This window comes from Ranitomeya variabilis, chromosome 4 (assembly GCF_051348905.1).
Source record: "Ranitomeya variabilis isolate aRanVar5 chromosome 4, aRanVar5.hap1, whole genome shotgun sequence".
NCBI lineage: Eukaryota > Metazoa > Chordata > Amphibia > Anura > Dendrobatidae > Ranitomeya > Ranitomeya variabilis.
In genome coordinates this window covers 472,096,141-472,121,853 of record NC_135235.1, presented here as the reverse complement: position 1 = coordinate 472,121,853, position 25,713 = coordinate 472,096,141, and the positions used below count along the sequence as shown (strand labels likewise).

The 25,713-nt window shown below is 46.1% G+C and overlaps 1 protein-coding gene across 3 annotated transcripts in view; it reads right to left on the bottom strand.

Annotated features, from left to right (window-relative positions):
- Positions 1 to 18,319, bottom strand: part of UNK (unk zinc finger) — a 113,652-nt gene extending 95,333 nt beyond the window's left edge. For 2 of the 3 annotated variants that reach the window (XM_077251767.1, XM_077251768.1), the window contains exon 1: positions 18,072 to 18,299. In XM_077251767.1, the coding sequence (XP_077107882.1) occupies positions 18,072 to 18,265 (194 nt within the window). In that variant the 5' untranslated portion in view covers positions 18,266 to 18,299. Of the gene's footprint in view, positions 1 to 18,071 lie in introns of all 3 variants that reach the window. The other variant, XM_077251766.1, reaches the window with a different exon arrangement.
- Between the last annotated feature and the right edge of the window lie 7,394 nt (positions 18,320 to 25,713).

Genomic DNA, 25,713 nt, shown 5'->3' with positions numbered 1-25,713 from the left:
TATTTGTACTCTGTTTCAAGTTGTACCAAATATCACTATATAATCTGAGTTCTCCATTTATTTCCCTTGATTTTCACTCCTTAACCCCTTTCCGACCTTTGAAACAGCGTATGCATCATGAAAACCTGTGCCAATCCGACCTGCAGGCCGGGTGAAAAGGTTAACTGTAATTTCACCCGACCTGCAGGGACAGGGGGAGTGGTACTTGAGCCCAAGGGGCTACGATCGCTCTGATTGGCTGTTGAAACTGACGTTTCACTTTCAAACAGAGCGATAGTAATAATATTTCACCAATGAAAATTGGTGAAATATTACAATCCAGCCATGGCCAATGCTGCAATAGCATCAGCCATGGCTGGAGATCGCAATCTGCCCCCCGCCACCGATCTCCTCCTATCTGTCCTCGGTCCTGACATCTGCTGTCCTCTGCTCCCCTCTGTCCTCTCCCCCCGCAGTCCGATCTCCCCCCCCCCGCTGTCCGATCCCCCCCCCCCCTTACTTGCCGACCTCCGGTGTCAGTCCGCTCCATGGGCGCCATCTTCCAAAATGGCGGGCACATGCGCAGTGCGCCTGCCGAATCTGCCGGCCGGCAGATTCGTTCCAGGTACATTTTGATCGCTGTGATAGGTGCTATCACAGTGATCAAAATTTAAAAAAATTATAAATAAACCCCCCCTTTATCACCCCCATAGGTAGGGACAATAATAAAATAAAGAAAAAACATACTTTTATTTTTCCACTAGGGTTAGGGTTAGAACTAGGGTTACGGCTGTGGCTCTGCGTTATAAACTTCTGTGAAGCACTTGGGGGTTCAAAGTGCTCACCACACATCTAGATAAGTTCCTTGGGGGTCTAGTTTCCAAAATGGGGTCAGTTGTGGGGGAGCTCCAATGTTTAGGCACACAGGGGCTCTCCAAACGCGACATGGTGTCCGCTAACGATTGGAGCTAATTTTTCATTCAAAAAGTCAAATGGCGCTCCTTCCCTTCCGAGCCTTGCCGTGTGCCCAAACAGTGGTTTACCCCCCCCATGTGAGGTATCGTTGTACTCAGAAGAAATTGCCCAACAAATTTTAGGATCCATTTTATCCTGTTGCCCATGGGAAAATGAAAAAATTGAGGCTAAAAGAAATTTTTTGTGAAAAAAAAAGTACTTTTTCATTTTTACGGATCAATTTGTGAAGCACCTGGGGGTTCAAAGTGCTCACCACACATCTAGATAAGTTCCTTGGGGGGGGGTCTAGTTTCCAAAATGGGGTCACTTGTGGGGGAGCTCCAATGTATAGACACACAGGGGCTCTCCAAACACGACATGGTGTCCGCTAACGATTGGAGCTAATTTTTCATTCAAAAAGTCAAAGGCGCTCCTTTCCATCCGAGCCTTGCCGTGCGCCCAAATAGTGGTTCCCCCCCCACATATGGGGTATCGGCATACTCAGGGCAAATTGTACAATAACTTTTGGGGTCCAGTTTCTCCTTTTACCCTTGGGGAAATAAAAAAAATTGTTGCTAAAAGATCATTTTTGTGACTAAAAAGTTAATGTTCATTTTTCCCTTTCATGTTGCTTCTGCTGCTGTGAAGCACCTGAAGGGTTAATAAACTTCTTGAATGTGATTTTGAGCACCTTGAGGGGTGCAGTTTTTAGAATGGTGTCACTTTTGGTATTTTCAGCCAGATAGACCCCTCAAACTAACTTCAAATGTGAGGTGGTCCCTAAGAAAAAATGGTTTTGTAAATTTTGTTGTAAAAATGAGAAATTGCTGGCTAAATTTTAACCCTTATAACTTCCTAGCAAAAAAAAAATTTTGTTTCCAAAATTGTGCTGATGTAAAGTAGACATGTGGGTAATGTTATTTATTAACTATTTTGTGTCACATAACTCTCTGGTTTAACAAAATAAAAATTCCAAAATTGCCATTTTCGCCAAATTTCCGATTGTTTCACAAATAAATGCAATAATTATTTACCTAAATTTACTACTACATGAAGCCCAATATGTCCCGAAAAAACAATCTCAGAATCGCTAGGATCCGTTGAAGCGTTCCAGAGTTATTACCACATAAAGGGACACTGGTCAAAATTGCAAAAAATGGCCAGGTCATTAAAGTCAAAATAGGCTGGGTCATGAAGCAGTTAATAAATATTTCCTTCCCCTTCTTTCCTTTTCTTCCCTCTCCCCTTTTCCTTCCCCATATAAAAATGTAAATACGGTACTCAATAAAAATTCTTGAAACACAAATGTTACTTAAGGAGCATTTATACTGCAAGACAGTTGTGTATGACGCCTGTATCACGATTATCTTGCTGTGTAAACCGGGCTGTCGAATTCCCAGATGATCAAACGACGAGCAAGACACTCTGCAACACAAAAAGATCATCGTTCTCGATGGTGCATCATTCTTGTCTAAACTGGGTAGAACTATGGCAGCCCATACACACTGAGGCCGGTTTCACACGTCAGTGGCTCCGGTACGTGAGGTGACAGTTTCCTCCCGTACCGGAGACACTGACACACGTAGACCCATAAAAATCAATGCATCTGTTCAGATGTCATTGATTTTGTGCGGACCGTGTGCGGACCGTGTCTCCGTGTGCCAAACACGGAGACATGTCAGTGTTCGTGGGAGCGCACGGATTACACGGACCCAATAGAGTCAATGGGTCCGTGTAAAACACGCACCTCACACGGACATTCTCCGTCTGGGGTCCGTGTGGCGTGCCGGAGACAGCGCTACAGTAAGCGCTGTCCCCCCCACATGGTGCTGAAGCCGGTATTCATATGTTCCCTGTAGCACCGTTTGCTACAGAGAAAATATGAATGATAGTGTTTAAACTAAAGATCCATGTGTCCGCCGCCCCCCCACCCCCTGTGCGCCCCCCCCCGCTGGTCAGAAAATACTTATCCGGGTCCCCCGTCGGCTGTCGCTCCTTCCTGGTCTGGCCGCGCCTCCTACTGTATGCGGCCGATTACACTCATGAATATGTGGCTCCACCTCCAATAGGGGCGGAGCCGCCTATTCATGAGTGTAAATGAGCGGCCCCACGTGACCGCATACAGTAAGCCGCGGCCAGACCAGGAAGGAGCGACTGCCGACGGGGGATCCGGGTGAGTATTTTCTGACCAGCGGGGGGGGCGCACAGGGGGTGGGGGGGCGGCGGACACATGGATCTTTATTTTAAACACTATTCTTCATATTTTCCCTGCAGCAAACGTTGCTGCAGGGATGATATGAATCGCAGCTTCAGCACCATGCAGAGTGGGTACCACACGCTCCGTGTGGTACCCACTCGCCATACGGGCGGCACACGTGTGCCGCAGGTATGGCCTCCGTGAGTTCCCAGGCACACGGACACGGATAACTCCGGTACCGATTTATTCCGGTACCGGAATTATCTGGACGTGTGGGACAGCCCTGAGGGATATACTAGTATAGTATACTCAGTGTGCAGACTTTACTTTGGTATGTGAAATGACCTCCAAATCGGCAAAAAAGTTTACGGATCAGCGGTCATATGCTGCCGGTCAGTCTGTGTAAACATACCCTTACAGGAAAGCCCCTTTAATTAGCCGTCAACTTTATGGTGCAGTATAGAGCAGATAGTTAGAAGAAATCACCAAACAGGTAAAAAAGGAAATGGATAGAGCTACCCTAAATATCATGTTGTAATATTGTACGTGTCTGATGTATCAGATGACGCGACATGTCGGGGCTCTTACTTGGGTTGTTGAGCAAAAAAATCAGTAAAAATGTAGTGACTCCAGCATTAAATAACAGTGATGTTAACCTTTTCACTACAGTAACTCTGGTATTACTAATAATTGGCCATTAATGATAGCATTAAAATGGTAATTAGTGTGGGGAACAATAGATTTGGCACTAGTGATGAGCGAGTATACTTGTTACTCGGGTGGTCTCTGAGTATTTTGGCATGCTGGAAGACTAAGGGTATGTGCACACGCTGCGGATCCGCAGCGGATTTGACGCTGCGGATCCGCAGCAGTTTTCCCAAAGTTTACAGTACCATGTAAACCTATGGGAAAAAAAAACCGCTGTGCACATGCTGTGGAAAAATCCGCGTGGAAAAGCAGCGGATTATTTTCCGCAGCATGTCAATTCTTTGTGCGGATTCCGCAGCGGTTTTCAACCAGCACTAATAGGAAAGTGCAGTTGAAAACCCGCAGAGGAATCCGCAGAAGAAACCGCGAGAAAATCCGCAGTGAAAACCGCAGTGGTTTTGCACTGCGGATTTTCCAAATCCGCTGTGGAAAAATCCACAGCAGAATCCGCAACGTGGACACATACCCTTGGTTTTCCTCGCTGCAGCTGCATGATTTGCGACTGCTAGACAGCTTGAACACATGTGGGGATTGCCTGTTTGTTAGGGAGTTGCCACATGTATTCAGCCTGTCTAGCAGCCGTAAATCATGCAGCTGTGTGAACAAAAACTAAGGCTATGTGCACACGTAGGAAATGTGGTGCAGAATTTTCTGCACTAAATCTACATCTCCTGGCAGAATCCACAGGTGCAGATTTTCTGCAGTTTTTGTGCGTTTTTGTTGCGGATTTTGTGCAGTTTTTGTGCAGATTTTACCACTGTGGATTTTTATCATGGAGGGGTGCAGAAACGCTGCAGAACTGCACAAAAGAAGTGACATGCACTTCCGCACTGATTTTTCTGCACCATCTGCACAGCTTTTTTTATTTTACCATTGATTTACATTGTACTGTAAATCACAGTGCGGAACTGCACCTTTTCTGCGCAGAAAAATCCGCTGCAGTTCTGCAGGAAATCTGCAACGTGTGCACATAGCCTAAATCTCCGAGCACATCCAAATACTCGGAGACCACTCGAGCATGCACGGGAAAACCCGAGTAACGAGTATACTTGGTCATCACTATTTGGCACTTTCACTTCATAGCGCTGGATTTTACTCCTTGTTTTATTAAGTAGTGACCTGCAAGGTAGATGCAGTGGTCTACTAGTATGAAGAATTTTTGCAAATTCCCACAATTAATTTTTCACTTTGTATTTTCACTGTGCAAAAGACACAGCATCTTAACGTTCCAGCAAAGTGGATGAGATTTATAGAAACATCATGCACCCTGTGCTTTTTTTAAAAAAATTTAAAGCTGCATAAAACTCACCCGCAGTGTGTGTGTTTTTTTTTTTTTTGTTTTTTTTTTTAAATCCGCAACATGTCAATTTATTTTGTGGGTATAGTTTTGTGTGGCTTTTCCCCATAAAAGTGCATTAGATGTGGAAATTCCACTGGTAAAAAACAGGCTGTGGAGTCGGAGTCATGGAGTCGGAGCCCATTATCAAACATATCAAAGTTATTTCAAAGCCAAATACCAGGAAGTATCGAAAACAAAGCAGCTAACAAGTTGCATGTGACTTGCATAGTCTATGGCAGGGGTCTCAAACACGTGAGCTGGGGGGCGCGTGCAGCCCACAGGCAACAGAGCTCCAGTGTTGACCACGGCCCAGTCCTGTGGGCTGTTGATGTCAGTGATTTTTTGTTTTCATTGAATGTGCATCCTTGGAAATCTATCATGGTGCAGACACCAGCTCTTTGTGCCGCAATACCAATATGAGCCGGTGGCCAATCGGAGGCTGGCAGCTGACGTCGGTAGGCTGGAGGAAGAGAAGAGAACGACATTTGCCAAGAGAGCGAAGGTCAGTTGAGAAGGATTTTTTAAAAATATAAAGTATGTAAATATTATTTACAATAAAAATGCTGTTTTTATATATAAACTAAAGTAAACAAAAAAAAGTGCATGTTTGTTATGCCGCACTCTTAGGCTGTGTGCACACGTAGCAGATTTTGTGCGTTTTTTCGCTATAAAAACGCTATAAAACCGCGAAAAAAAACTGCTCACATTAAGCATCCTATTTAATAGAATGCAATCCGCATTTTTTGTGCACATGCTGCGCTGTTTTCCTGAGCGGAATCGCGTTCCAGAAAAAAACGCAGCATGTTCATTAAATTTGCGGAATCGCGTGGATTCCGCACACCTAGGAATGCATTGATCTGCTTACTTCCCGCATGGGGCTATGCCCACCATGGGGGAAGTAAGCAGATCATGTGCGGTTGGTACCCAGGGTGGAAGAGAGGAGACTCTCCTCCACGGACTGGGCACAATATAATTGTAAAAAAAAAAAAAAAAAAAGAATTACAATAAAAAATCGTGATATACTCACCCTCTGATGGCCCCGGAGTCTTCCCGCCTCTCAGCGGTGCACGGGGCCGCTTCCGTTCCTATAGATGCTTTGTGTGAAGGACCTGCGATGACGTCGCGGTCATGTGACGTCATCGAAGGTCCTGCACACAAAGCATCTATAGGAACGGAAGCCGCTGAGGAGATTGGCTGTCTGCGGAAGGTGAAAATAACCATTTTTTTAATTATTTTTAACATTCTATCTTTTACTATTGATGCTGCATAGGCTGCATCAATAGTAAAAAGTTGGTCACACTTGTCAAGCACTATGTTTGACAAGTGTGACCAACCTGTCAATTAGTTTTCCAAGCGATGCTACAGATCGGAAAACGCTAGCATTCTGCAAGCTAATTATGCTTGTAAAACGCTAGTTTTTAGCGGGAATATGCATGCCAATTCCGCATGCAATATACCCGCAGCAGGAGTTGCAGAATTGCCGCGGAAATTTCCGCGGCAATTCTGCAACGTGTGCACTTAGCCTAAGTGACCCAAGCTATAAAACTGTTCCATGACCCATACGATCAAAGCCATAAAAAAATAAATAAATAAATACAATGATCAAAAGTGCATAGAAAAAAATAACATGGTATCACTAAAAATGTAATCTGGCCTTGCAAAGAATGTGGGCCTTTAAATTCACATTTTTTCTATGTGAAGTCCATATACCCAACTGAGTTTGAGACCCCTGGTCTATGGCCAGTATATCATGTGTGACTTGCAAACAACACTTACGAAAACAATTGTAACTCTTCATTGCAGTCACACTAGGTCACAATGCAACTCCAAAGAATTAGATGCAATGCCAAATATCACCAGTTAGCCTTCGTCTAAGGCAGTGTTTTTCAACCAGTGTGCCGCGGCACACTAGTGTGCCGCGACACATGGTCGGGTGTGCCGCGGGGAACGGGAGTCAGCTGTTCTCTGTGCCGACTGTCAAGCTGACAGCCGGCACAGAGAAGCTGCAGCGCGCCGGCTCCCGGAGATCAATTGTACTCGCAGACATCTACCAGCTGCGAGTACAATTGAGGCTCTGACTGCCGGGTCAGAGCGACGCCAGCAGCGTGATCAAGTCATGTGATCACGCTGCTGACGTCACTATCCGGCGCGCAGGAGAAAGAAGAGACTTGGTGGTAAGTGCTCCTTTGCTGTGGAGCTGAAGACACCGAAGATTCAGCGTGGGGTGGGTTTATGGGGAGTATGTGGGGGGATTTATTAAGTGTGGGGGGATTTATTCAGTGTGGGGGGGGGGAGATTTATTCAGTGTGGGGGGGGGATTTATTCAGTGTGTGTGGGGGGGATTTATTCAGTGTGGGGGGGGGATTTATTCAGTGTGTGGGGGGATTTATTCAGTGTGGGGGGGGATTTATTCAGTGTGTGGGGGGATTTATTCAGGGTGTGTGGGGGATTTATTCAGTGTGTACGTGGGGGGGGGGGGCTGGAATTTATTTAGCATGTGTGGGGCAGGGTGCATTTATTCTATGGAAGGGGATGGATTTATTCTATCGGAAGGGCAGTGGATATATTCTGTGGGGGTGAGTGGGGAGATGGGGGTGGACACAGTAGCGAGGGGAAAAATGTGTGCTGACAGTACTGGAAGCAACGGTGATGGGATGTGTGAGGACAGTATGGGGAGTCGGGGGAATGTGTGAGGGGGGAATGTGTGAGGAGGAAATATGGAGAGAGCAAAGGGGTATGTTAGCAGGGGGGGGGGATGTACAGGAGGAGGCTATTAGAAATGTGTGCAGACAGTATGGGGGGATGAAAGTGTGAGTGGACACATAATAGATACTGAGTAGTGTGAGGGTAACAGCCAGGAGGAGACAGTATGCCAAGTAGGAGGAGTGTAATGAAGGGGCACAGTAGAGAGACTGGGCTCTCTATGAGGGACACCGTATGAGAAGGCAGTGTGAAGTATGGGAAAGAGAGAGAGGGTAGTGTGGATGGCATGTACCATAAGAGGGACAGTGAGGGTCATATTATGTGCTGGGAATAAAGTGAGGGGCAATTATTTACTCAGAGGCTCAGCCTAGGGCAGATATTGTTATTCCGGAGCATTATAATAACACTGCTATCTTTAAGGGTGTTGTGTCGGGATGTGCTGCAGAAGACAGGAGAAGATGGAAGTCTGCAGAAACGAGCTCTGCCGGTGGATGAGAAGAGTCATCATGGCATCTGGACAAGGTGAAGATGAAAAGAAAGAGGCGACTCCACAAACAACGTCATCTATCAGGTACATGGATGTAAATGTGTTTTTTTTGTGATACTAATTCTCATTTTTATTTGTTAGGAACATTAAAGGGGATGTCCAAGGTTGTGATGAGTCTGCAGTCATACTATGTGACTGCAGACTTCTGAATTCTCACAGTGCACACTGCTATCATAATTCTCTGATGTTGGTGATTTACATACATGCGGTCACGTGCTGACTAGACATGTGTGGCCTCATTCAATGAAAATGAATTGACTGAGGCCCGGACACGTCTAGTTAGAATGTGACCAGAAGTATCCAAATCACATACTTGTGCTGTCATGACCGTCCACTCTGGCCACCGGCAAGGGAGAATCCTGAAAGTGTGCAGTGCTTGCGCTGTGAGAATTCAGAAGCCTGCAGTCACATAGAATGACTGCAGACTTTCATCTCAAACCTGGACGCACCATTTTGTGCCATTTTGGTTGGTGGTGTGCCTCGGGATTTTTTAAGTATAAAAAGTGTGCCGCGGCTCAAAAAAGGTTGAAAATCACTGGTCTAAGGGACCCCATACACAATAGATAACGGTCGGCTCACTCTGCTGAGCGCTCCTGCGTTCCCTAGGAGAGATGCTGGCAGACTACTGATACCAACTTATCTCACTGAAAACAAAAGGATTGGCAGCCCGAAATAAGACATAAAGGGTGCAAAGAGGTCAGTCTACAAGCCTCTTTTCTCCAAGCCAAAAATCAGCAATGCACCAACATAATACCAGAGTCATGAGACAATGATCATAAAGGGGATTTCCAGTCTTACGGAAAGAAAGTTTATATACGGTACTTTGTGTTTCGATTCTTAACAATCATGTCCTGCTCTACGCCCTCTGTTCTGCTCATGTTTGAGTTTTGATATTGATAAATTAAAGGAGCGCGAATTTACAAGGAAATAATCGCAAATTGGGCAAAGTTTTAGGCGGAAACGTAATGTGTTTTTTTTTAACCTCCTAACACAGTTAACTTCTCCATTAGTGTCTGATTAACGTGTTAAATCCTGTATAACCCCCTTTAGATGGTTTGGTTGCAAATGTTTGTGAGCACTCTCTCCCATCAGCCCCCCTCAACATCGTCGTGGGGAACCGATGGCATACCATGGCAGCTGAGGGCCCCAGTTGCTGCCATCTTGGTAGCTCAGCCTCAAAGGAGACTTAGATTTTCATTATATACTGCAATATTGTGGTATCACAGTACAGTGGCATGTAAAAGTTTGGGCACCCATGGTCAATATTATTGTTATTGTGAACAGTTAAGAAAGTTGAAGATTAAATGACCTCTTAACCCCTTCATGACCCAGCCTATTTTGGCCTTAATGACCTTGCCGTTTTTTGCAATTCTGACCAGTGTCCCTTTATGAGGTAATAACTCAGGAACGCTTCAACGGATCCTAGCGATTCTGAGATTGTTTTTTCGTGACATATTGGGCTTCATGTTAGTGGTAAATTTAGGTCGATAATTTCTGAGTTTATTTGTGAAAAAAACGGAAATTTGGCGAAAATTTTGAAAATTTCGCAATTTTCACATTTTGAATTTTTATTCTGTTAAACCAGAGAGTTATGTGACACAAAATAGTTAATAAATAACGTTTCCCACATGTCTACTTTACATCAGCACAATTTTGGAAACAATTTTTTTTTTTGCTAGGAAGTTATAAGGGTTAAAATTTGACCAGTGATTTCTCATTTTTACAACAAAATTTACAAAACCATTTTTTTTAGGGACCACCTCACATTTTAAGTCATTTTGAGGGTTCTATATGGCTGAAAATACCCAAAAGTGACACCATTCTAAAAACTGCACCCCTCAAGGTGCTCAAAACCACATTCAAGAAGTTTATTAACCCTTCAGGTGTTTCACAGCAGCAGAAGCAACATGGAAGTAAAAAATGAACATTTAACTTTTTAGTCACAAAAATGATCTTTTAGCAACAATTTTTTTATTTTCCCAAGGGTAAAAGGAGAAACTGGACCACGGACGTTGTTGTCCAATTTGTCCTGAGTACGCTGATACCTCATATGTGGGGGTAAACCACTGTTTGGGCGCACGGCAGGGCTCGGAAGGGAAGGAGCGCCATTTGACTTTTTCAATGAAAATTTGGCTCCAATCTTTAGCGGACACCATGTCGCGTTTGGAGAGCCCCCGTGTGCCTAAACATTGGAGCTCCTCCACAAGTGACCCCATTTTGGAAACTAGACCCCCAAGGAACTCATCTAGAGGCATAGTGAGCACTTTAAACCCCCAGGTGCTTCACAAATTGATCCGCAAAAATGAAAAAGTACTTTTTTTTCACACAAAATTTCTTTTAGCCTCAATTCTTTCATTTTCACATGGGCAACAGGATAAAATGGATCCTAAAATTTGTTGGGCAATTTCTCCTGAGTATGCCGATACCTCATATGTGGGGGTAAACCACTGTTTGGGTGCACGGCAAGGCTCGGAAGGGGAGGTGTGCCATTTGACTTTTTGAATGGAAAATTAGCTCCAATCGTTAGCGGACACCATGTCGCGTTTGGAGAGCCCCTGTGTGCCTAAACATTGGAGCTCCCCTACAAGTGACCCCATTTTGGAAACTAGACTCCCCAAGGAACTTATCTAGATGCATAGTGAGCACTTATAACCCCCAGGTGCTTCACAGAAGTTTATAACGCAGAGCCGTGAAAATAAAAAAATAATTTTTCTTTCCTCAAAAATGATTTTTAGCCCAGAATTTTTTATTTTCCCAAGGGTAATAGGAGAAATTGGACCCCAAATGTTGTTGTCCAGTTTGTCCTGAGTACGATGATACCCCATATGTGGGGGTAAACCACTGTTTTGGCACACGTCGGGGTTCGGAAGGGAAGTAGTGACGTTTTGAAATGCAGACTTTGATGGAATGCTCTGCGGGCGTCAGGTTGCGTTTGCAGAGCCCCTGATGTGCCTAAACAGTAGGAACTCCCCACAAGTGACTCCATTTTGGAAACTAGACCCCCCATGGAACTTATCTAGATGTGTGGTGAGCACGTTCAACCCCCAAATGCTTCACAGAAGTTTACAACGCAGAGCCGTGAAAATAAAAAATCATTTTTCTTTCCTCAAAAAAGATGTTTTAGCAAGCAATTTTTTATTTTCACAAGGGTAACAGGAGAATTTGGACCCCAATATTTGTTGCCCAGTTTGTTGTGAGTACGCTGATACCCCATATGTGGGGGTAAACCACTGTTTGGGCACACGTCAGGGCTCGGAAGGGAAGTAGTGACATTTGAAATGCAGACTTTGATGGAATGGTCTGCGGGCGTCACATTGCATTTGCAGAGCCCCTGATGTGCCTAAACAGTAGAAACACCCCACAAGTGACCCCATTTTGGAAACTAGACCCCCGAAGGAACTTATCTAGATGTGTGGTGAGCACTTTCAACCCCCAAGTGCTTCACAGAAGTTTATAACGCAGAGCCGTGAAAATAAAAAATAATTGTTCTTTCCTCAAAAATTATGTTTTAGCAAGTAATTTTTTATTTTTGCAAGGGTAACAGGAGAAATTGGACCCCAACAGTTGTTGCCCAGTTTGTCCTGAGTACGCTGGTACCCCAAATGTGGGGGTAAACCACCGTTTGGGCGCACGTCGGGGCTTGGAAGGGCGGGAGCACCATTTGACTTTTTGAACGCAAGATTGGCTGGAATCAATGGTGGCGCCATGTTGCGTTTGGAGACCCCTGATGTGCCCAAACAGTGGAATCCCCTCAATTCTAACTTCAACACTAACCCCAACACACCCCTAATCCTAATCCCAACTGTAGCCATAACCCTAATCACAACCCTAACCCCAACACACCCCTAACCACAACCCTAACCGCAACACACCCGTAACCCTAATTCCAACCCTAACCCTAATCCTAACCCTAATCCCAACCGTAACCCTAATCCCAACCCTAACCACAACTGTAACCCCAACACACCCCTAACCCTATCCGTAACCCTAACCACAAGCCTAATCTTAACCCTATATCAAACCCTAGCCCTAATTCCAACCCTAACTCTAATTCCAACCCTAACCCTAAGGCTATGTGCCCACGTTGCGGATTCGTGAGAGATTTTTCCGCACGATTTTTGAAAAATCTGCAGGTAAAAGGCACTGCGTTTTACCTGCGGATTTACAGCAGATTTCCAGTGTTTTTTTGTGCGGATTTCACCTGCGGATTCCTATTGAGGAACAGGTGTAAAACGCTGCGGAATCTGCACAAAGAATTGACATGCTGCGGAAAATACAACGCAGCGTTTCTGCACGGAATTTTCCGCACCATGGGCACAGCGGATTTGGTTTTCCTTAGGTGTACATGGTACTGTAAACCTGATGGAAAACTGCTTCGAATTCGCAGCGGCCAATCCGCTGCGGATCCGCGGCCAATCCGCTGCGGATCCGCGGCCAATCCGCTGCGGATCCGCGGCCAATCCGCTGCGGATCCGCGACCAATCCGCTGCGGATCCGCGGCCAATCCGCTGCGGATCCGCTGCGGATCCGCGGCCGATCCGCTCTGTGTGCACATGCCATAACCCTACCCCTAACCCTACCCGTAACCCTAACCCTACCCCTAACCCTACCCCTAGTTCTAACCCTAGTTCTAACCCTAACCCTAGTGGAAAAAGAAAAAAAAATATTTTCTTTATTTTATTATTGTCCCTACCTATGGGGGTGATAAAGGGGGGGGGGGGTTATTTATTATTTTTTTATTTTGATCGCTGTGATAGAACCTACCACAGCGATCAAAATGTACTTGTAATGAATCTGTAATGAATTTTCCAAGATGGCGGCGCCCATGGAGAAGACGGCCGGACACCGGGAGGGACATGGAAGCTAGGTAAGTATGGGGGGGTGGGATCGGAACACGGGGGGGGGGGGGGGGGAAATCGGAGGACCGGGGGAGCGGACAAGAGGACCGGGGGAGCGGACAGGAGGGAGGAGGGGAGCGGACAGGAGATCGGGGCAGAAAGGACGACTGGGGGGGCGATCGGTGGGGTGGGGGGGGGGCAGATCGGGGTCTCCAGCCATGGCAGATGCTATTGCAGCATCGGCCATGGCTGGATTGTAATATTTCACCATTTTCATAGGTGAAATATTACAAATCGCTCTGATTGGCTGTTTCACTTTCAACAGCCAATCAGAGCGATCGTAGCCACGGGGGGGTGAAGCCACCCCCCCTGGGCTGAAGTACAACTCCCCCTCTCCCTGCAGATCGGGTAAAATAGGAGTTAACCCTTTCACCCGATCTGCAGGGATGCGATCTTTCCATGACGCCACATAGGCGTCATAGGTCGGATTGGCACGGGTTTTCATGACGCCTACGTGGCGTCAAAGGTCGGGAAGGGGTTAAAGGGCTAAAGTAAAAGATGACATTTCATTTGTATTTTAGGAGAAAAATATATATACATAATATATTTTCATCTTTTACATTTCAAAACAGAAAATGGGCAGATGCAAAAGTTTGGACACCATCTATGGCTAGTATCAAGTAGCACAGCTTGTAAACGCTTTTTGTAGCCAGTCAAGAGTCTTTAATTTCTTGTTTGAGGGATTTTTTATCAATTTTACTTGGAATATTCTTCCAGTCCTGTGAGATTCCTTGGTCGTCTTGCATGCACTGCTAGTTTGAGGTCTAGTCACAGATTTTCAATGATGTTCAGATCAGAGGACTGTGAGGGCCATTGTAAAACCTTCAGCTTGCACCTTTTGAGGTAGTCAATTGTGGATTTTGATGGGCTTTTGTACAACATATCCTTTTTTAAACAGATGATGTTATGTTTGCATCAATAATTTCTTGAAATTTCATTGACTCCATTTTTTCCTCTACCCGTGAAATGTTCCCCGTGCTATTGGCTGCAACACAACCCCATCGAATGATTGATCCACCTCCATGCTTAATGGTTGGTGCGATGTTTTCCTGAAACTCTGTGCCCATTTTCTCCACACACACCTTTGATTTTTGTGGCCAAATAGTTTTAATTTAACCTCATAGGTCCACAGGACTTGTTTCCAAAATGCATAAGGCTTGTATACTTCTGACTCTGATTTTTTTTTGAGGCAAAAAAAAAAAAAAAGACACCACATAATGATGCACACTGCTAAATATAAAGTAAAATATGCAAAAGTTTATAGAGCAGCATAGACAAACATCTAAAATCAGTAAAAATCAAGAAGTAACAATGTAAAAAACCCCTAGGCAATAATGTGCCAATTATTCATCTGCCGATATCTGATAACCCACATGTGCAGCTCATAAGGTGCAGAGAGACACGAGTCGCTATTTATTTATTTGGTATTGCACCAGGCATGTACTTCTACAGCTCTGGCATAAAAAAGAGACCACCACACCAAAACCCTGTCATGGGCAGCCCAATCTCCAGACCTGAACCCTATTGAATACCTCTGGAATGTAATCAAGAGGATGATGGATAGTCACAAGCCATCAAAGAAAGAAGAACTGTTTACATTTTTGTGCCAGACGCAGTGTGAAAGACTGGTGGAAAGCATGCCAAGACGCATGAAAGCTGTGATTAAAAATCATGGTTATTCCACAAAAGATTGATTTCTGAACTCTTCCTGAGTCAAAATATTAGTATTATTGTATTATTATGAACTTGTTTTCTTTGCATTATTTGAGGTCTGAAAGCACTGGGGTTTTTTTTGTTGTTATTTTGACCATTTCTCCTTTTCAGAAAATAAATACAAAACCTATTGCTTGGAACTTCGGAGACATGTTGTCAGTAGTTTATAGAATAAAAGAACAATTTACATTTTACTCAAAAATATACCTATAAAGAGAAAAATCAGACAAACTGAACATTTTGCAGTGGTCTCTTACTTTTTGTCAGAGCTGTATATATGATCATTAATAATTACATGAATTGTACTATTACTGGCTTTAATTGATATTATGGTAACAAATGGAACCTGTTTATAATACTTGCTCTCTATTATTGCTTGTTATATATTGTGGTGTGAATAACTGGCACATTATAGCCTAGGGGGATGTTACTAATATTGCTTGGTTTTAAAGGGTTTTTGATGTTTGCCTATGCTTCTCAATAAACTTTTGCATACTTTACTTACTTAGCATAAACTGACTTTGCAGATACACATAACCAACGATAATGACCTGCAAAAAGCAGAAAGAGTAGCTCCTATATAACATATAAACCTACAAAAATGGAGCTCAATTACTCAAAGATTCAATATAGTGAGACAACATTTTGTAAATAATCAAATATAAATTTTATTAGCTCGCATCAAGATAAAATATCGGGTACCAATGACCCTAAATCCAATACACAGGATGAGTACATAGAAGGGAAGGAAACAGAGGATAGGTGCACTACGGGGTTGACATGTCCCTCAGAAAATACGCACCAAGAAATAGCATTGATTACTTTTGAAACGGAGCCCAATTAGGTCCAGAGACTGCTACTTGTCTATGTGAGCAGAAAACAAAAAATGCACTGTGTACATGCGGCCAAAACTCTGTGTCATCATGCATGCAAGATTCCTAAAGTGCCGATAATAGTGCAGATTAAAAAAAGAGCTTTTTCTTTCTTACCCATGTGGGGTAGTGACGTGTCTCGCCGTGTGTAACCATTGCCCCTTACACTTACGTGTGCTCATTGCTATATGATGTCTTTTTTCTGCTCTTTTGCGTAATTTGGCTCTCTAGCAATCCTATGAGCAGCTCTCACTGCAATTTTGCTTGGTCTTCCAGATCTTATCTTGACCTCCACTGTTCCTGTTAACTGCCATTTCTTAATTTGCATTCCTAATTGAGGAAAGGGTAACTTTAAAACGCTTTGCTATCTTCTTATAGCCTTCTCCTGCTTTGTGGGCCTCCACCGTTTTCATAGTGCTAAACAGCTGGTTTTTTACTTTTTTTTTTTTTTCCGAACAAGGTTATAAAGCTGGGAAATTTGCATCACCTGGCCTTTCCTAACAATGATAGGGTTATGGCTTGTGTACTAACAGGCTACTTAAGGTCAGAAAACTTGGTCAAAGTTATCTGAGCACACAAATCTCCAAGGGTGCCAAAACTTTTGCATTAGCCAATTTTCCTTTTTGTAATTTTTTTTTCTTTTTTTTTTAAGTAAAAGATGAAAACATAGATATATTTTTTTTCCCTAAAATACAAAGGAAATGTGTCATCTTTAACTTTAGGCCTTTCAAAGATCATTTCATCATCAACTTGCTTAACTGTTGACAATAACAGAGTAATGTTGCCCAGAGGTAACTAAACTTACATATACCACTCTATACGGTATTTTCGATAGGGGACCTGAACTAGTGATCACTTTAATGCAACAAAAAAAATTGCTAAAATATAAAAATTGTAATTACCCTCTTTATCCCCCTCATTAAAAAAATGGGGCCGTTTGGTCACTATACTGCCCTGAAAAAAAAAAAGCCACAGTGACCAAAATGTCATGTGTGTTCCAAATCCATAGCACTATAACACCACACAAAACAAGACCCCACACAGGTCAGTACATGGAAAAATAAAAATGTTGTTACAGTACTTTGGAAAATTGGCTTTTTTTTTTTTTTTTTTTTTAACATGTAAAAAAAAAAATTTCAAAAAATCTATTCAAGTTTCTTGTCGCTACACCCATATCATCAGGTCATTTTGACCACACAATCAACGTATTAAAGACAATCTAAAAAAAATAAATAAATGCCAATGTTTTTACCAGCATTTTATTCCACTTAGGATTTTCCCCCACTTTTCAGTACATTATATGGTAAGATTAATGATGTCACTCAAAACTACAACTCGCCCCACAAAATAAAATAATAAAAAATACCAAGCCGTCGCATGGCTGTGATGATGGAGAAAGAGAATTTATGTTTTTTTGGGGGGAAAGGGAGGCAAAAATGCAACCGTAAAGACAAAAATCGTCTGCAGGGTTAAAGCGGGTATCTGGTGATGCAGGTTACCGGCCCCTTAGGACCAGTGTGATTAGAGAGGGGGCTGATTTTGGGACCCCTGTGACGGACAACACTGGGCTCATTTGCATGGAGGAGCGGTGCATCCAGGGGGATTAAAAACTAAAAGACACAACTCCTTTATACACTTTAGCCTGGCAAATATCGTATAGGCCGTACCATAGCGACACATTGGACTGCAGAGGGCCTGCATACACAAAACAGTAATCAAGTTTATTCATTTCTAATGGCCCAAAAATTGGTCCGTCCCGCAGGCTCTCAGGTGGCAGGAGCCTCCACCATTTTCCATGCATTCTCTCTTTAATAAATAAGCAGTGGTAAAACCAGCAGAGCAGCTCCTGGTGCCTACACAGGTGTTACTGTGCGCAGCCCTGCGGCGGCACACTGGTGAGGCGGGCGGCACACTGGTGAGGCGGGCGGCACACTGGTGAGGCGGGCGGCACACTGGTGAGGCGGGCGGCACACTGGTGAGGCGGGCGGCACACTGGTGAGGCGGGCGGCACAGAGCAGGCATCGCCCCAGCGGCCCCGGCCCCGCCCCCTCCACTAGCCAGCTTTGACCGGTTCCCGCCGGCCTAGGCGCGGGGCACTACGCGTGACTCACGCCTCCCCGCTGACGTCAGCCGTCTCGAGCTGTTTTTTTTTTTTACGTACGTGTAGTGCTGAGGCTTCTCGGGCTGCGCCTGGAGCGCCCCGCCTGCCGCCGCTGCCGGGGAGCTAGCCGAGGCGGACGGGGAACTTGGGACAGGGCCCTTAGACATCCTTTGGCCTCCCTCCTCCGTTCCTTTTATCGCTGGGTCTACGCGGAACGCCGCGGTGGAGGCCAAATGCGCCTGCGCGGCCGCCATGAAAGGAAATGAGAAGTGCTTCCGAGGCACTGAGGGAATGCTGTGGAGTGCGAGTGGCTCAGCGCTAGAGGGCGCATCGCGCAATAAATACCTAGCTGAGACGAGGGAGGCGGGTGCCGCGCGGCGTCATGGGAGTTGTAGTTTAGGGAAGAATTTGTGCTCCGTCTGGCTTTAGGAAAGGCTGCAGTACTAGTATAGCTGAAGTCTGTGTGTGGCTGTGCTAGTGATCGCATGTCCGTGATAGTCTCTCACCACTGCAGCTCTTGTGTGTGACACGTGGCAACTGTGGGATCAGGGGGGTCGTCATACAGATTTTGCAGCAATTTGTGGTCTGCAGTAATGTTGTCATCACCCAAAATCTGAATTAAGCGTATTCTGTGTAGAAGGCCAGGGTCACTCTTGCCAGTGCAATGAGAGAAACTCGCCTCAATACCCGGCACTGCTGTAAGCGGGTTGCGGAATGCAGTGATGGACAGGAGGCAGAGCAAGGGTTAACAAGTTTAATAACGGGAATACTCCGCAGGGAGGAAAAGGGTTAAACAGTTCAAATGGCAAAAGGATATGCAGAGTTGAAGAACAACGGCTTGGATAACGGCAGCTCAGATGAAAGTCAGTGGTTCCTAAGACTATGAAGTCAATGGCGCCGACAATGGCAGGCGCGGTGTCTTTTCCAGTGATATTCTGTGAAAACAACAATACCTCGTCTTCTGGCAGCAGCGGTCGGTCTCCGGTACCTTCCGCTACCCCTAGTCAATATTCTACAGTGCCTGCAAAGGTGTGGGCCACAGTCCTGTACAAGCCCAACGTGGCTCTGCAAATATACACGGGCAAAGTCAGGGTCTCCTGTGGGTGGGAAAGTCTGTGCTGGTAAGGTGGGTCACACAAGTCTATCCAGTACTCAGTTCTCTCTTTGCGGCACATGCGCTGTACTCACGGTCATGAAGCACACGGCACCTCGCTCTCTAAAAGGCTGCTTTCACACTAGCGTCGGCACGGGGCCGTCGCTATGCGTCGGCCCGACGTGCATTGTGAAAATAATGCCCGACGTGGGCAGCCGAAGTAGTCTTACGACGCTTCCGCTGCCCCATTGTAAGGTCCAGGGAGGAGGGGGCGGAGTTTCGGCCGCGCATGCGCGGTCGAAAATGGTGGACAAGACGCGCAAAAAATTACATGTAACTTTTTTGTGCCGACGGTCCGCCAAAACACGACACAACTGTCGCACGACAGATGTGACGTGTGGCCATACGTCACAATGCGTCGGTAATGTAAGTCTATGGGGAAAAACGTATCCTGCAGACAACTTTGCAGGATGCGTTATTTCTCCTAAACGACGCATTGCGACATATTGCAAATGACGCTAGTGTGAAAGTAGCCTAAGGCCTCTTTCACACTTCCGTCTTTGAGCTCCCGTCACAATCTGTCGATTTTTGAAAAAACAGGATCCAGCAAATTTTTCTGCTGGATCCTGTTTTTTCTCACAGACTTGTATTAGTGACGGATGGCCATCCGTTTCATCCGTCGTGCACTGGATCCGTCGGAAAACTGCTGTCCGTCGGGCGGAGAAAATGTTCAGAGGAACGTTTTTTCTGCACGTCGGAAAATCGCTCATAGACGGGTCCTGCGCTGCCCGTCATTGGCTATAATGGAAGCCTATGGACGCAGGATCCGTCGCTGACTGTGAAAAGCAGGAATACAGCGACGGATGCCGTCTTTTGAAACTGAGCATGTGCGGAAGAATTTCCCATCAGGGAAATTCTCTCTCGCTCTCTCTCTCTCTTTTTACTATTGATGCTGCCTATGCAGCATCAATAGTAACAAGATATAATGTTAAAAATAATTTACAAAAAAAAAAAAAACCACAATATTCTTACCTTCCGGCATCCTTCTCAGCATTATCGATGCTCCCAGCAGCTAGCGTTCCCATGGATGCATTGCGAAATGACCCGATGACTTCGCGGTCTCGCAAGACCACGACGTCATCAGAGGTCATTGCACGCAAGGCATTACTGGGAACGCCAGCTGCCGGGATCATCGCGAGCATCGGTAACGCGCGAGATGCCGGAAGGTAAGAATATTGCGATTTATTTATTATTTTTAACCTGTGTTGTGTATGCGTTTTCGCAGCGGAAAACCACTGGCGCGCTGCTTCTCCGGTAGGGTGCTGCACCCGATCTCTCTGGCAGCATGCACACAGTACTCACTAGCACGGAACGTTCAACACCTCCGTAGTGACCAACGGGCACCCTGCACATCTCTCCTCACAGTCTTTGTCAGCGGGTCTTGGGCGCGGGCCTGCGCTGTACGGATGCTCCGGGACCGCAGCACTCACTGGTCCCTGCTGCCCACTGTCTGTTCCCACTAAGTCTCTCTCTTAGCTGCTGCTGAGCGCACGGCTCCCCTCAGCGCAGCGGTCCCTCTGCAGGCAGGGAACCCCCTCAATGCAGCCTGTCGCAGCGCCGGTACCCTGTGGGGAGGACAGGATGCGCTGTTCACCTGAGTGCGCGCTGTCCCAGGTTGTCACCAAACTGCCATCTGCTGCGCGCACTTTCACCTTTATATGCCCCTGCCCGCACAGTCAGGAGGAAGGTCCGGCTTGCTATTGCTTCCCCCGGAAACAGGATGCAGCCTCGACAGTTCCGGCCTTGGCAAGCAGGTACCCACAGTGCTGTCGTCCCCCTTCACTCCTGCCGGCTCTCAGGACCAGAGTGTGCGCCTACATGTATTTCTATGCCGGGCATTGAGGCGAGAGACTCATGCAAGTTTCTCGCATTGCACTCGCAAGTGTGACCCCGTCCTAAAGCTATATATGCTCCAATAAAGAGCCAATTTGGCAGGTATTGTTTCTTGGCCACACATGTGAGATAAATGTTGATCAAAAGGCAGCTGATCAGTGACGTGCAGTATCGTTTGTATAAGACCATGTTCACATGTTCAGTATTCTACCTCGTATGTGTAAGCCAAAACCAGGAGTGGGTGATGAATACAGAAGTGGTGGTGACTTGTTTTTTTTATACTTTTTCTCTGGATGTTCCTCTCCTGGATTTGGCTTACAAATACTGAGGTAAAAAACTCACCAAATACTGAAGTGTGAACGTGGCCTTGCAAGATTATTGTGCAATGAGTGTTTCTACTTGCATTGTAAATGCCCCTGTAGGGTTGCAGGGTGGGCTTTAGCTGTGACACAGGTCATGTGGTTGAAGATTGCTGTCTGCCACTGCTACCTCACGGCATAATGCAAATACATGGGGTTGAACTGCAATCTGAAAAGTACCACAAATAGCAAGCATCAAAAGGTTGGATCTTTTGTGACTTTCTTGCTGTGGTACTTTGTGACTCCATTCACCTGCATTACAGTGTAATGAAACCGGAACATTTGGCGATTTTTCTTTTTACTGCATAACCTCTCTGTCAAAATTACTGTTTACTTCCAGCCCAAGAGCGGAGACACAGTAGCATTTTTAAAATCGGTCCAATTTTGTTACTGAAAAGTGGGACGAGTGTCAAACAAAAGTCATGCATTTTCTCCTACGCCTCATTGGACACAGGACCATGGGTGTTATGCTGCTGCCACTAGGAGGACACTAAGGGTATGTTTCCACGTTCAGGAAACGCTGCGTGTTTGACGCTGCGTTGAGCCGCAGCGTCAAACATGCAGCGTCAAGATGTTACAGCATAGTGGAGGGGATTTCATGACATCCCGTCTCCACTATGCAGTAAAAGACGCATGCGGCATACCCGCGGAAACGGACATGCGGCGCGTCTTTTAAGAACGCAGCATGTCCTTGCATTGCTGAAACAACGCAAGGACAACAGGTGACCTCCCAGTGACATCAGGTGCAGATTTGGTCAGGATTTTACCTGCATAAAATCCTGACCAAATCCTGAGGCAATCCTGAAAGTGGACACATACCCATAGTGAACATAGAAAGATTAGCTCCTCCTGTGCAGTATACACCCTCTGCTGGCTCTAACCTGACCCAGTTTTTGCTTAGTGTCTGTAGGAGGCACTTGGGTCTGCTTTCAGACCCCAACGTTTTTATTTTATTTTTACTTTTCTGTAAATTTTTATTTTTTACTTAATGGCGTGAAAGGGGCGACGGATCCTTTCAAGGCTCCGATCTCCCCCGAATCATCAACAGGCGAGAACGCAGAGAGTTCCTCCCCGTACCCTCTCCTGCAACGTGGGATGCCATGCCTGAGCTCACTTCAGGGGTGACGGTTCCTTCTGTCTGCGCCTCCGGCGGCGCTCATTTCCGGCAGGCTTCACAAATTTAGTCCCCGGCTTCTAGCCGGCCTTGGCCGCGTTTTCATGGCTCCGCCCACCACGGCCGACGCCGCCTACATTTCTGGCGCTTCTCTTCCTAAACGAGAGGTGCCCCTCCTGCTCTCGGCGGCCATCTTTCTGCTCCTCAGAATACGGAGCCGGTTTCCATGACAGCGGTGACAGTTACAGCAGCGCTGACAGAAGCGCTGCGAGGAGTGAGGACACCGACACCTTCCCTGGGGACACAAGAGCAGGATATGCTGAATCTACTGGAGCTGACAACTTAACCCCTTCTCTGCATTCTTTTCTCTGCCCATTTTCTATGGTCGGTCACATACTCCCTCTATCCTTTCAAGGGTACACTATGCCTCAATCTAAGGCGTCCAAAAAGGCTAATAAACACATACAGTGTTTTTTGCCGCATGTACCACTTGCAATACTGCCTTGCCCCGAGCTCGCAGTACTCCGTTCTGCACGGCTTGTGACCCTGCATGCACCCAGGAACCCTGCTAACTGACCTCAGTGAGCCTAGTCCCCCTGACTGGGCTGCATCTCTGTCAAGGTCTATGGCTTCCCTGACCAAGGCAATAGACTCTCTCCGGAATCCCTCCTTAAGTCACAATATCAGTTTGCTGGCCCTGGGGCCCCTTGCGACGGTCGGGAACCGTCGACCAGCAGGGATCGTACTCTATCTAAAAGTGCTCAGGGTTCTACAAAAAGGACCCATGACACGTCCCCCGAGCATGCTTGTGCTTCGGCGTCCGATTTCAGTTTCTCGCTCCCCCTCTCCAGAGGTTCGCAGCGAGCATGATTCAGAATACGACTCTGATGCGTCACTATTCCAGGACTCACAGAACTATCAGGAGACACTTGATTTCCTCCATTGAGTCAGTTAACAAGACTCTGAGGTAAGACGAGGAATCTATATCTGCTCCGGATCATGTGGCAATCACCCTGAATTTAAGAACATTGTCCAAAGACATAGGGATCGACCAGATAAACGGTTCACAGGTCAGAAGCCTTTTGAGTCGAGATATCCCTTTGCTCCTGATTTAAGGAAGGATTGGCTATAATCTCCTTCAGTGGATCCCCGTGCGTCTTGCATCCAAAATGCTCCTATCCTTGTCTGATAGTTCCTCAGTCAAAAATCATCCCACTGACCGTCAAATTGACAACCTTGCTCGGTCAGTCTTTGAGGCCTCTGGAGTGCCGCTCTTTCCATCTTTTACCGCGACTTAGGTGGCTAAGGCTATGGTCGCTTGGGCAGTAAGTTTAACCACAGCCATTCAGGATAGTGATCTTCCCCAAAGGCAGCAAGCCTCGCTATTCAGATATCTCTGCCCGGGGATTTTGTAGTAAACGCTTCTTTAGATGCGGCCAATTGTACTGAACAGGCAGCAGCAAATGCCGTCTCCATCAAGAGGGCGCTATGGCTCAAAGAATGGCGAGTGGATTCTGCTTTCAAAAGGTCATTAACCTCTCTGCCTTACCAGAGCGGTCGCTTATTTGGAGAAAAACTGGACCAACTTATCTCCAATGCTACCGGAGGGAAGAGAAAACTCCTTCCCCAGCATAGGCCGTTTCGGAACCAACAACAGGTCCGGACCCGGCCCTTTCGCAGCAATACCAACTGGTTCTCTACAACTTTCTCTTCGGCATCAGGGCGCTCCCCGCGTAGGGACAGAGGTTCCCAGGTCTCATATAGACCTAATCGTTCCTGGAAAAGCAGGCCAAAACCGTCTGGATCCAAAGGGGCCAGATCCTTTAGATCCTCTACACAATGACTTGTTATGGTATACAGTGGGCACCGACAAAGTAGGCGGCCGTCTACTTTTGTTCCGACAAGCCTGGCTCTCGCTCATTCACAACGAGTGGGTCAGAGAACTGGTGTTCAAAATAGAGCTTTCTTCCCCTCCCTCAACACTTTTTTTCCTGTCTTCTCCCAAAACAATAGCAACAGCCTTTTTCAGAGCCTTAGATGCTCTCCAAAGGGACAGAGTCCTTATTCCGGTCCCTCAAGACAAAAGGTTCAAGGGTTTTTACTCGAACCTATTTGTGGTTCCGAAAAAGGATGGCACATTGCGACCCATACGGGACCTAAAATTGTTAAACAAATTTGTCAGAGTGCGACGTTTCAGAAAGGAGTCCCTCAGCTCAGTCGTCACCTCGATGGAAAAAGGGGAGTTTCTAGCATCCATCGACATCCAGGAGGTTTACCTTCACATCCCGATTTTTTTCCTCCCCACCAAAGATTTCTACATGCTTTGGTTGGTGGGGACCACTTCCAGTTTGTAGCTTTGCCCTTCGGCCTCGCCACTGCCCCCAGAGTCTTCACCAAAGTCATGGCCATCCTTCACGCTCGGGGTGTGGTGGTGCTTCCATACCTGGACGATCTCATGAAAGGACCGTCTTTTCTGGCCTGCGAGGAGTGCGTGAGTATCATGGTGGATACATTTTCTCACCTGGGTTGGAAGATAAACTTAAAAAAGTCTTCTCCAGTGCCAGCTCAGCAGATTTCCTTCTTTGGAATGATCCTGAACACTTCCCGCGGGTTGGTAATTCTCCCTCCGGAAAAGGTCTTAGCCTTACAACAGGGAGCACAGATGCTCTCCCGCTCTTTCCCTCACTCCATACGATTCAGTATGGGGATTCTCGGCAAAGTCCTTCCAGTGTTATGACCCCAATGGCGAGGGTCTCAGAGGAACAAGTAAGTCTGCGAAGTACAAAAATCCAGCTCATAGGGCAGTGGTAACTGGGTTGACCATATATCTACTCCTAACGCCAACACTAGAAGTAGCCGGGGAACATGCCTACGTTGGTCGCTAGATGTCTCGCGCCAGCCGGAGGACTAACTACCCCTAGAAGAGGAAAACAAAGACCTCTCTTGCCTCCAGAGAATAGACCCCAAAAGTTGAATACAAGCCCCCCACAAATAATAACGGTGAGGTAAGAGGAAATGACAAACACAGAGATGAACTAGGTTTAGCAAAGAGAGGCCCACTTACTAATAGCAGAATGTAGTAAGATAACTTATATGGTCAACGAAAACCCTATCAAAAATCCACACTGGAAATTCAAGAACCCCCGAACCGTCTAACGGCCCGGGGGGAGAACTCCAGCCTCCCTAGAGCTTCCAGCAAGGTTAGGATACAGATTATGTACAAGCTGGACAAAAATGCAAACA